General features: G+C 37.4%; 1 protein-coding gene across 2 annotated transcripts in view; it reads right to left on the minus strand.

Moving 5' to 3' along the window:
- Window positions 1-13282, minus strand: part of Nemf (nuclear export mediator factor) — a 44992-nt gene that overhangs the window by 28999 nt on the left and 2711 nt on the right. Inside the window, exons 5-12 of one of the 2 annotated variants that reach the window (XM_050153658.1) lie at window positions 12803-12928; window positions 10458-10606; window positions 9452-9519; window positions 5479-5565; window positions 2554-2627; window positions 1009-1079; window positions 855-930; window positions 350-412 (exon numbers count right to left, since the gene is read on the minus strand). In XM_050153658.1, the coding sequence (XP_050009615.1) occupies window positions 350-412; window positions 855-930; window positions 1009-1079; window positions 2554-2627; window positions 5479-5565; window positions 9452-9519; window positions 10458-10606; window positions 12803-12928 (714 nt within the window). The remainder of the gene's footprint in view (window positions 1-349; window positions 413-854; window positions 931-1008; window positions 1080-2553; window positions 2628-5478; window positions 5566-9451; window positions 9520-10457; window positions 10607-12802; window positions 12929-13282) is intronic. The other variant, XM_050153659.1, reaches the window with a different exon arrangement.

Genomic DNA, 13282 nt, shown 5'->3' on the forward strand with positions numbered 1-13282 from the left:
AAGGGCAAATCATGGTAGCATATGCCTTCAATCCCAGATTTCAAAGTTTGAGGCCAACTTGGTCTAAATATCAAGTGTCAAGAGTAGCCAGAATTGCAATGAGTTCCTATCTCAAAAACATAACACTTGAGCTAGAGGTTAAGAGCACTTACTGCTCTTCCAGGACTATTCCTTTCTCGGCATCCACATAATGGTTCATAACTATCTTTATCTCCAGTTCCAGTGGTCTGAGCTGAGAACTCCCATATGACATCCCATTCTTCTAGAAAGCAACTTATTCTTAAATGAAAGCACTTCCAAATCACTCTGACTAGCTAGTCTAATATAAATGCTTTAAATTATACTATACCTGTTGTAAAGCTTTTAAATCAATTTTCTGACCTTCTATCTTGGAATAAAATTCATCCACAGCCTTATTAAAACAAAACAAAACACAATTAGCTGTAAGGAAAAAAGCATGGTCTCTACTTCACCTTGTGCACACACAGTGTTAGCCCATTTCATACCTTAGTATCCTCATTGGACCTGACCACATTTCCAATGATACAGCTAATAATGTCAGGAATAAAACTAAGGTCAGGCATTTAGTCTTGTTTGGAAATAAAAATGGCAACAACTGTTTCTAATAGTTGTATGTGTAACTGTATTGATTTTTAATCAATCCCCAGATTCACACTGACTACAAGGCAAGAATATGTTCTGAGTTTCTTTTATTTTTGTTTGCAGTCAGGACTAAATCCAGGGCTTTGTGCATGCACTCACATGGGGCTACACTCCCAACCCCAAGACAGCAAAAATAATCCTTACCGCTCATGTCATGTTAACTTGTAAAACAACAGAACCAGAAAACCAACCTTGTCAAATGATTCAAATTCTATATATGGACATTGTAAATGTTGAGAAAACAAGAAAGGATGAAATTCTTCATACCTGTAAAACATTTATTATATCACAATTAAGAATATTAATTAGCATACAAAGCAAACTGACCCATGGCTACAAACTCACGTGAGTATGTCTTCAGCTGGTTTATCTGCATCCAGGCTTGGTTTTACTTCTCTTTTCTGAATTATATAGCCCTACAAAAACAAAAAGCAACTAATATTAGACTCATCTATATTTATAATTCATAAGAGATTGACATATTGACTGTTGTTTTCCCTAATTAAAGATACATTTTGAATACATAAGAAAAACATTAAAATGAGGTGATTTTCTAACTGTTAAACTATGAGGAGATGATAAGCCACCGTGTTGGTTTTTTTTTTCTTCTTCTAAGTACTGGCAAATTAAAGAATGCTTCTCTAGGGGCTGGAGGGATGACTCAGTGGTTAAGAGCACTGGCTGCTCTTCCAGAGGTCCTGAGTTCAACTCCCAGCAACCACATGGTGGCTCACAACCACCTGTAATGAGATCTAGTGTGCAGGCCTACATGGAGGCAGAATGTTGTGCACATAATAAATAAATAAATAAATAAATAAATAAATAAATAAGTAAGTAAGTAAGTAAGTAAATAAAAGAACTCTTCTCTAAAATCAATTCAAGATGGAACGTTTTAGCTATAGTGATACTGCCTATAAACCCAGCACTCGGGAGGCTGATGTAGAAAATCTTAAGTACTAAGGCCATCCTGGACTCCATAGCAAGACCTTGTATCAAAGAAAAACTGGCTGGAGTAAGAGTTCAGCAGTTAAGACTGATTGCTGCTTTTCGAGAGGACCCAGGTCTGGTTCCCTGCACCCACATTAGGAGGCTCACGATTGCCTGTAACTCTAGTTTCAAGGGATCGGCACCTTCTTTTGGTCTCCAACGGTACCCACACACTGTGGCATGCACTCACATATGCACATAAACATAATTAAAAAATCTTTTTTAAAGTCACTTTTTTTCCTTTTACAAAATTTCCTCAACTTTTATTGTCTTTTGTGGGTTTTGTTTCTTTGTTTTGTAGGTGGAGTCTTGTTTAGCTCTGGTTGGCTTTGAACTTGCTACTCAGACAAGAATGACCTTGAACTTCTGATCCTCCGGCCTCTACTTCTCAAATGCCCTAATAGTGCCTAATTTATGCAGCTCTGGGGACCAAACCTAAGGCCACGTGAACTCTAGTCAAGACTTTTATCAACTGAGTTTTTTGAGTCACACACAGTATTTCCTATAAAAGATATAGAAAAAAATTTACAAGAAGCAATACAAAAGCAAAGAGACTACCTCAGAACTAGGTGTATAGTCCAATAGTACAGTATGAATGTGTATGGCTCAAGACTCACATAAAACAAAACAAAACTATAAGTTAGAACAATAAACAGATAAAAGATATTTTATTTCTGGAAATCCAAATAAGATCAAAATAATACAAGGCTGGTGAGACTGATCAATGAGACGTCTGTCACCACGCCTGACAAGCCTGAGTTTGATCTAGGACCCACACAATAAAAGGAAAGAGAAACAGTCACCTCCTGCAGGTTGTCTAACCTTCTGAATGCTATGGTACCTTCCCCAGTAAACAGATACATTGTAAACAACACACAGTAAGTATTCATATGCTGCTGCTACCTTTCCACTGAAGTTGGATGTTTTTTTCATATAGTCTTCTGCCTTCTGCACACAAACCAGTACTTTTTCAATATCTAATGGAGAAATAAAACAAGGGGAAAAGGAATGCCAATCAAGTTGATTAACCACTTTAAGTAATTATACATTATTTATTTTTGTTTTATTGAGGAGGGTCTCACTATGCAGCGCCACCACACCTGGCTCAACATATTTATTAAAAAAAATAGCAGAAAGGTAGCTGAGTATGGTAGTACAGGCCTCTAATGCCAGCACTAGGGAGGCTGAGGCAGGACAATCACCATGAGTTCAAGGCCAGCTTGGCCTGTACGTACGGTAAGACCCAATCTCAAAAAGACAAAAAACTGGGATGCTGTCAAGTCTCCAGGAAGTGGAAAGAAGACCAACTCCTAATAAGTTGTCCTCTGAACACACACACTCACTAAATGTAATAATAATTAAAAAGAAAAAACCCACAAAAAAAACAGGCCAATGAGACAGTCCAGTAAAAGTGCTTGCTACACAAGCCTAGAGACATGAATTCAATCTCAAGAACCCAAAATAAAGGTGGAAAGAGAATATAGATTCCACAAAGTTGGTCTGAAATCTCCACACATAAGCTATGGCATGTGTCTTGCCTCCCCATATATCAGGCACACACATACACACAAATTTTTAAAAATTGAAAAGAAAAAGGAAAAGTATTTATGATATAATGTAAATGCTTAATAAAATGAGATCATTGTTTCATTTGTATGATTGGGCATATATGTGTGTATATTATATATATTTATGATTATATTTTGGTCAGCATATTCTAAATCATCCACCTTTCTTACAAAGGATTCTTTATTCATAAACCTAATTTCCATATATACTTGTTTCTGGGTTCTTTGTAAATTTATCTAAAAAGTTACTATTTAGGGCTGGAGAGATGGCTCAGTGCTTAAGAGCATTGCCTATTCTTCCAAAGGTGCTGAGTTCAATTCCCGGCAACCACATGGTGGCTCACAACCATCTGTAATAAGGTCTGGTGCCGGCTGGGCAGTGGTGGCTCACGCCTTTAATCCCAGCACTTGGGAGGCAGAGGCAATCGGATCTCTGTGAGTTCGAGAGCTAGTTCCAGGACAGGCTCCAAAACCACAGAGAAACCCTGTCTCAACCCCCCCCCCCCAAAAAAAAGGTCTGGTGCCCTCTTCTGGCCTGCAGATATACATACAGACAGAATATTGTATACATAATAAATAAATATTTTAAAAAAAGTTACTATTTAATTACTACAGTCTCATAATACATTGTAACATGTGGAAAGGTTATATATCTACATTAAATAACCAGAGTTGTCCCAAGCATTTCCCCATGCTTTTGTTCCATGAGTATCGTGTTCATTAAAAAAAAAAAATACCATAGGTTGTCACTAAAGACAAAGAGAATACATGGCATTAGTTTATTTCAGAAAATATTTTATTTGTATTTTGTTTGTTTTTTGAGACAGGGTTTCTCTGAATAACATTTCTGGCTGTCCTAGAACTTGTTTTGTAGACCAGGTTGACCATGAACTCACAGAAACCCAGCTACCTCTGCTTCCTGAGTATTGGGATTAAAGGCATACACCTTCACTGCCTGGCATTGCTTTGTATTTTTAAACAAATAACATTTCATTTCTAAAATGAAAAATATTGCAATACCTTAGGAAATGATCAATAACCCTCAAACACAAACACTACTGATGTTTCAAACATCATACAAGGTTAGACAAGTTAAAGTTTTTCCAAGAACAAATCTTCCTTACATTTCCTTTACTTTTTAAATAACAGCTTTAAAGAATTTATTATTTTTATTGATTTATTGTGTTTCTGTGTGTGCTTCAGTGTGCATGTGGACAGCTTGCAGGAGTCAGTGTGATCCTGGGGTCAAACTCAGGTCATCAGGTTTGGGAGCAGGTACCCTTCCACTGGGCCATCCCACCGGCCCTTCCTGACTCATCTTACTCTGAAAAGAGAGCTTCCATAAGTAGTTAGAAGAACCTAATTTCATCATGCAGCCACTCTACACAACTGTAGAAACTCAAATGTGTGTTGGATGCTATTCTAGATGCACCCGGTACTGTAAGTCAGAAGGCTAGTAATCCAGCTATTCAAGACGTCTACTATCCCAAGCTCAGTAAAAACTAGGGGTATGAAAAGAAAAGTGTTAGAAAGTCCAAAGGTACGAAGACCAAAGTGCTTATTAACAGGGATAAATGTTCACAATGAAGGAAGAATGGAGGAAAACCCGTATGTGCAGGACACTCTGGTCAAATTTTTGTTCACTGTTTTGTTTTTTTTTTTCTGTTTGTTTTTTTAAGACAGGGACTCACTATGTAGTCCAGACTGTTAAATTATTTCTAGAAAAAAACAAAACCCAAAAAAACCAAGGGCCAAAGGCTAGAGAGATGGCTCAGCAGTTAAGAGCACTGGCTATTCTTCCAGAGGACACAAGTTCAATCCCCAGCACCCACCATGGTGGCTCACATGGGTTGTTAACTCCAGTCCCAGGAGATCTGACACCTTCTTCTGGCCTTCCAGGGCACCAGGCAAGCATGCAACAGATACACAAGGAAGCAAAACACTCATACATGTTAAAAAGGAAAGAAGGGGGAAGGATGACTAGGTGTGCTAGCAACACACATGTAACCTCAGCATCCAAGAGGCTGGGGCAGGAAGACACAGAGTGCAAGATGACCCTGCGCTACAAGGTAAGAGAAACATTATTTCCAAAAAAATCAAATCAAATAAAGGAAATAAACAAAGTGTTTATCAGTACATTTTCCTAGCACTTATGGGGTTTTAGGTTCTATTTCCAGCACAATGAAACTTCAAAGAAAAAGGACCAAAGGAAAAAGGAAACAAATTAAATCTGAACAAAATCTGAACCATACAGACATACCTTTGCTTTCAAATTTTTCATCCACTTTGACATTACCAGGGAACCCATTTTCTATAAGACAGTGTTCAATGAGAGCTGGTCCATAGGCTATAAAAGCAAAGAGTATTGTTACTACTTTCCTATAAAACTTCATATTTAAAACACTATAAATTTATAGCTCAGTATGGATAACCTACTCAATATAAACAGCCAGTGAAAGTAAGTTTAGTTCTTTTCGAATGGTTTGAGAATTAAGACCTGAAGTAATGAAAAGGAGTCTGAAATTACAATAAGCAGAGAATTGGTGCATGTTACAGGCATTTAACAGCAATTAAGAAACACACATATAAGATTAACTAGAAATGTAGTTCAGTGGCAAAGTACTTACTGAGCACACCAAACAAACAAACAAACAAACAAACACCCTAGGCTTGATCCTGAATACCACAAAGAAATCATAAGGAAAATTATAAACTATGACCAGGAGAGATTTATCACTGTAATTCAAGGTTGAATTGTTTCTAAAAATTGACTAAAGTGTTCCAATTAGCAAGTGTGCAATACTTAGACACTTTTCAAAAGATACACAAATGTCCAAAAGTTATGAAAAACATGTTCTACACAGGCTGGAGAAACAGTTCAGCAGTTAGGGCCCAAGTATGATTCCCAGCACCCACATCAGGCAACTCACAACTGAACTTAACTGTTCCAGGAGGATCTGACGCCTCTGAGCTCTACAGGCAATGGCACATATATTCACATACCCACACATAAATAAAATAAAGTTGTACAAGATCACTGATTTTCTACAAAATGCACACCAAAACAATAATGAAGTATCACCCTATAAAATGAATTACATAAGACAACCAGCACTATTTAGAGACTGTCTCAAATACAAATATATATATATATGTGTGTGTGTGTGTGTGTGTGTGTGTATTTATAAACACACATTGAATGAATGCTATTTGTCTATTAAAAAGAATGAAATCCTGTCAAGTTGTCATTTGCAGTAAGAATGGAACTGTACATTATGTTAAGTGAAATAAGCTAGGCATAGAAACACAAGAACCACATGACTTCACAGTATATAAAATCTAAAAAAGTAAACCTCAGAAACCTAGAGTGATTATCAAGGGACTAGGCATGACAAGTTAGAGAAAAGTTGATCAGTGGGTACTGTGTTAGAGTATAAAGTTCTGGCACATTACTGCACAGTAGGGTGACTAAACATAACCCTAATGTATTGTACATTTGAAAAAGCTAGGAGAAAGTATTTAGAAAGTTTTTACTCCAGAGAAATGACAAATATTTAAAGGTAAGTAAAAATGCTGTATATGTATACTAAAATCTTGTTACCCTAATAATACATACAATTTTTATTAGATATTAGATTTTAAAAAATGTTGGGCATGTTGGAACATGCTTACTATCCCAAAAGGCTGAAACAGCAAGATCCCAAGTTAGAATCCAGCCTGTGCTACACAGTAGAGGCACGTCAAAAATTTAAAAGCGGGTGTGTGGGAGGCTAAACAGAGACGGCTCAGTGGTTAAGAGAGCCCTTACTGCTCTTGCGGAGAACCTAGGTACAGTTCCCAGAACCCACAGGGTAGTTTACAACCATCTGTAAGTCCACTTCCAAGGGATTTGGTGCTCTTTTCTGACTCCATAAGCATCACGCATGTACAAGTACGCGCACACACATTCACATACACATTCTCTCTCTCTCTCTCTCTCACACACACACACACACACGCACGCACGCACGCACGCACGCAAAACATTGAGGCATAAAATTAAAACAAAGAAAGAGCCCAGGATATAGCGTGGTGTAAGATGGAAGATTTGATCAATATCAAACAACTTGGGGGGGGGGTTAAATTAAAACAAGCAATTGGCCAATAAGATAAAGCATATTCCCAGAACACAGTCATATTCATAGAACCATATATTAGTGAGATACAGAAAAGCCCACCACCAATTGCTATTTTAAAAAAAAAAACACTCAATAGGGCTGGAGAGATGGCTCAGAGGTTAAGAGCATTGCCTGCTCTTCCAGAGGTCCTGAGTTCAATTCCCAGCAACCACATGGTGGCTCACAACCATCTGTAATGAGGTCTGGTGCCCTCTTCTGGCCTGCAGGCATACACACAGACAGAATATTGTATGCATAATAAATAAATAAATATTAAAAAAAAACACTCAATAAGCCAGGCGGTGGTGGTGCACACTTTTAATCCCAGCACTCAGGAGGCAGACACACATGGATCTCTGTGAGTTTGAGGCCAGCCTGGTCTACAGAGGGAGTTCCAGGACAGGCTCCAAAGCTACAGTGATATCCTGTCTTAAAAAAACAAAACAAAAAAAAGACAAACAAACAAAAACACTAAATAAAGGAACCATTTCCACCTGTCAATGAATACCAATTAAAAAAAAAAACTATAATATACCATACTTACTAATAAAACACTAAATATATTCTCTCTCAGATGAGGTAAAAGATAAGGCTATTTATTCGTTTTTACCATAGCTATTCAGCACTGTACTAGAGATCACAGCTAGTGTAACAAAATAGAATTAACTGGGGCTGGAGAGATGGCTCAGTAGTCAAGAACACACTTTCAGAGAGCTTAAGTTCAATTCCCAGCACGTACATGGTGGCTCACAACCATTTATAGTGGGAATCTGATGCCTTTTTCTTGTTTGTGGACAAAGCACCCATATACATAAAGTATATGAATAAATCTTAGCAGACACACATGCAGTTGAAATACCCATACACATAAATTATTTTTAAAAAGATATAATTATTCAAGGCCGGGCGATGGTGGCTCACGCCTTTAATCCCAGCACTCGGGAGGCAGAGGCAGGCGGAGTTCGAGACCAGCCTGGTCTACAGAGCGAGTTCCAGGAAAAGCTCCAAAGCCACAGAGAAACCCTGTCTCGAAAAACCAAAAAAAAAAAAAAAAGATATAATTATTCAAAAGCATTCAGATTAAAACAGAAAAAGTAGCTTTATTCTCAGAGGAGATAAGACCCTATATGGGACAAATTCCTAAAAACACACACAAGCGCACAAGAGTGCGTGTGCACACACACACACACACACACACACACACTCAATCTTCTAGACTAAATGACTTTATTAGCTCTGAAAGATAAAAACTTAACTATCAAAATATATACATATCAATTGGGGGACTAGAGAGATGGTTCAGTAATTAAGAGAACTTGCTAATCTTAGAGAAGATGTTCAACAACACAACAGCTCACACCAGTGTGATACCAGTTCCAGGGGACATGACTACCTCTTTTGACCAGTGTGGACACTAGACATACATACATGGGGTACACATATATCCATGAACGTACTCACGTGTGTATATAAAATAAAAACAAATCTTTTTAAAAAATCAATGGTATTCCTAACAAAAAGTTACGGGTGGTGTGTACCACCAGACCACTTTTATATAATCCTGGGCTTTGCGAATGCTAAGAAGGCACCCTACTAACTGAGCTATATCCCCAGCTCCATCTGCACTGTTTTTCAATAAGATCTAAGCACTATAAAAATCCCCATCTTTTAGGACAATGAGACTTAGTGGTAGATAGATGCTCATTACCAAAAAGTCATGGGTTCAATGCTCAGCATCACAAAACAAACAAACAAAATCTTTCTTTGAGAAAACCATACTTAGTCAAAAGATCCCTTTTAACTTCTTGCTCAAAAAATAATCATAATGCTTTCTTTTTATTTATATGTACACGTGTGTAAATGTATGCCTCATGATACCCATGAGAGCCAGCAGAGGACGTCAGATCCTGGAGCTGGAGTTATAAGGGCTGTGAACCATTGGGAATGGTGCTGTGACCTCAACTTAAGTATCTTTCCAGTCCCTCTTCAATTTTTTGAAAGGGGAAAATTTTTTAAAATATATTCATGAAAGTGTTATACACAAACATCTTCCATAAAATGCAGGAGTGTACTCACGAAGTAATGGATTAAGAACTCTCTTCAGCAGTTCACCTTTAGGAGCACCAGTTATTACTTCAGTTAATCTGTGGACAAAATCGGCAGACTTTTTATATTTAATAAACCTTATAGCATCATTCACATTCATATTACCTTTATATCAACTTATTTAATCTTTACAAGAGTCTGAAATATAACAGAAATTGTTCTTGTAAATACGAAAAACTAGTTCAGAAAGTAATTTATCCATGGGGCTAGAGATGGCTCAGAGGTTAAGAACACTTGCTCTTGCAGAGGACCAGAGTTCAGTACCCAGCACTCACAACTGGTAGACCACAACCATCTTAATTCCAGCTCCAGGGGATCTAATGCCTTCTTCTAGCCTCTGTGGCAAAGATACACATAGACACAGACACACATTTTGAAAGTTTTTTTTTAAAGCTAGAGCTGGGTGTGGTGATATATATGCTTACAAATTTGAGTGGGAGATAGATGGAACACCCTGAGTTCAAGGCCAGACTAGGCTACAGAGACCCAGTATCAACACACACATACACATGCTCATAATTTATCAACAATTAGAAGGTTCTTGAGTGGTAACGTGAGACTTAAATCCAGGTTTCCTATAAGAAATCAGCACTTTAAGCTGGGCAGTGGTGGCGCACGTCTTTAATCCCAGCACTCGGGAGGCAGAGACAGGCAGATCTTTGGGAGTTCGAGGCCAGCCTGGTCTACAAGAGCTAGTTCCAGGACAGGCACCAAAGCTACAGAGAAACCCTGTCTCGAAAAACCAAAAAAAAAAAAAAAAAAAAAAAAAAAAAACCTTGCCTTAAAAAGAAAGAGATGGAGGGAAGAGTATGGGTAGAGGGAGACATTTGCTATCCACAAATAAAATTGCTTATATACTTGTTTTATACAGTCCAGTGTTAGTTATATAACTAAAGATTTTTAATTGAATTTTTCTAATTCTGAAACATAATCTAGCTTACTTTTTAGTACAATATATGATTTTATAAACACTTACCTTTCTAAAGTCAACAAAGGTTCAGCAGCTCTAGCATGATCAATCGGATAGCGTTCACGAACAGCAAACTTAACATCATCTGCTTCGTCAGTTCGAAACCTTAGGATATTTAAAATTAGGTACTCATAATCTGTGAGAACAATGTTTCCCTGCAATAGAGTAAAATATGATTTAATGTTTTTCCAAATCAGTCTTGAAACATCTTAAAAACAGATAAAGATGCCTCAGAAGACCCATGTATAGTTACAGAAATGAAGCTGTAAAACAGAAAGCAGGAGGTACATCTAACAAGGGCTCCTTGCACTGACCCAATAGGCTGTGAAATAAATTCTGAGAGCACCAAGTTGGAAGCAACCTAGAGCTAACCTAGAGCAACTTTATGTTCTTTGTCTGGGTACTGCACAAGTTAACTGAAGTTTTCATTATGAAAACCTAACAGTTGAGTGCCTTTAATTAAGTGTGCCAAAGCTAGGCACACTTATGGCTGGGATTACGTCTATAATCCCAGCACTGAGTGCAAAGTCATTCCTGCCTATAGAGCAATTTGAGTTCAGACTCAAGTATGTGAGTCTGTCTCACAAATCAACAACAAAAGTTCAAAGTTTCAAAATATTCAGGTGAAGAGAACATGAAATGCAAATGCATGGAATTATGAAATAGTGTAGTGTGTCTAAAAAAGGACAACAGTGTAGCCAGCAGTGGTGGGGCAAAACTATAATCTCAACACTCAGAAGGTTGAGGAAGGAAGATTCCAGATTCCAGGCCAGCCTAGGATACATAGGGAACACTGTTTTTGAAAATAAACAAATAAATTGAAAACAAGCCGGGGAAATTGCTCAGTGCTTAAGAGTACACACTGCTATTGCATAGTACCTGAGTTCAGTTTCCAGAACCCATGGCAGGCAACTTACCACGGCCTCTTACTTCAGTTCCAAGGGAATCTGAGGATTTTTTTCCCTCTGTGAGCATTTACATTCAAATGCATGCATGTATTTGCACATGTACAAATACACACAATTAAAAATGAAAAAAAATATCTTTTTAGAAGATCCATTTTAAAAAATTAGGGGGCTAGAGAGATGGTTCAGCAGTTTAAGAGAACTTGTTAGTCTTCCAGAGGACTAAGGTTCAATTCCCAATACCCACATGGTGGCTAACAACCATTTGTAATTCCAGTTCCAAGAAATTTAGTGCCTTCTTTTGACCTCTGCAGCAACTAGGCAAAGGGTCTTTTTTTTTAAAAGACAGGGTTTCTCTGTATAGCCCTCACTGTTCTGAAACTCACTCTGTAGACCAGGCTGGCCTCCAATTCACAGAGATCCTCCTGCCTCTACCTCCTGAGTGCTGGGATTAAAGGCGTGTGCCATCATTGCCCCGCTAATGAAAATCTTTTTTTTTTTTTTTTTTTTACAAAATTTCAAGCACTAGTTAAATAATCCCTCCCCTGCTATGCTGTTTTTTGACCTTACGTTACTTTTCTCAGAGCTGTTCCTACTAAAATAGGTATAACTAAAAAAAGTTTTAAATTTTATTATTCTGTGTGTATGTATGCATATACACACATATATACACATATATGTGTATTGTGTGCGTGGTGGTGGAAGTAGCATATGAATGTGTCACAGTGTGTGTGTAAAGGTTTGTGGAGTTTGTGGAGTTGGTTCTCTCCTTCCACTTTCATATGGGTTCCAGGGAATGAACTCAGGTCTTCAGGCTTCATGGCACTTTTAGCTGCTGAGCCATCTCACTGGTCCAAATTTATTGTAAATTTGTATTTTTCAGTTTCTTAAGTTGATCTTGAGTTACAGTAATCCTCTTTACACACAGTCTAATCAACCCTAAATGCATCATCCTCAAAATTTCAGACAGGAAAGCTAGGTCAAATTCTGGTACACAGAAGGAAAGAGCAATTTTAAATTTATTTAAATAGATTTGAATATTTAAATATATTTATTTAAATATATTCTAAAGTATCAACAACTACCTCTTACAGATACCTCAATGACTAAACAAAAGTCCAAATGCACACTCTCATATATAAATTCTTAGTATTTATATCAAAGTCATCACTAACTGGGTTTTCTTTGAGTTCGAAGCCATTCAGGTCTACAGAGTGAGTTCTAAGACAGTCAGAGCTACACAAAGAAACCCAGTCTTGAAAAAAAAACTTAAAAAGAGATAGAAAAGTATTAGCAAAGATGTAGAATTAAAATAACGCTTAACATCATCAAATTAAAACAATAGTGTTGAACACGATGAGCACCTTAAACACACCACTGAATGAAAGAAGTGAAAAACAAATAGGGCTATTATTCTATTCGCTTGCTCCTCTCAATTTAACTTACCCTATCATAGAGCTCAATGATTAAATGATAAGCAGCTTCGTCACTTCCAAATTGGAAATCCACAATTCTATCCACCCCAAGTTGTTTTGCACTGACTAACCTCCGACTCTTCAAATGTTTTCGACACTAGCAAGAAACAGAAGAAAAAAGCACTTATGCAATAAAAGTAAATTCTTAACCACTTGGTACTAGTTTATGAAAATTGTTATGTCATCAAGAATATTTAAGTGGTAAATAAAACAGTATGGTCATAAACCAAAAGCTTACAAATGATAATCAGAAGAAATTTCTTTTACGTATTTATTTATTTGGGGTATGAGTGGTAACATATGCATGCCACAGTGTGCATATGCAGGTCTGTAAATAACTTGCATGAATAGGTTCTCTCTGTACTCCAGGAATCAAACTCAGGTCATTAGCCTTGTAGTTTTTGTCCACTGAGTCATCCTGACAGTCCCCAGTGGGTGGGAAAATCCTTAA

This window comes from Alexandromys fortis, unplaced genomic scaffold, assembly GCF_014885135.2.
Source record: "Alexandromys fortis isolate MF-2015 unplaced genomic scaffold, M_Fortis_MF-2015_v1.1 scaffold_82, whole genome shotgun sequence".
Classification (NCBI taxonomy): domain Eukaryota; kingdom Metazoa; phylum Chordata; class Mammalia; order Rodentia; family Cricetidae; genus Alexandromys; species Alexandromys fortis.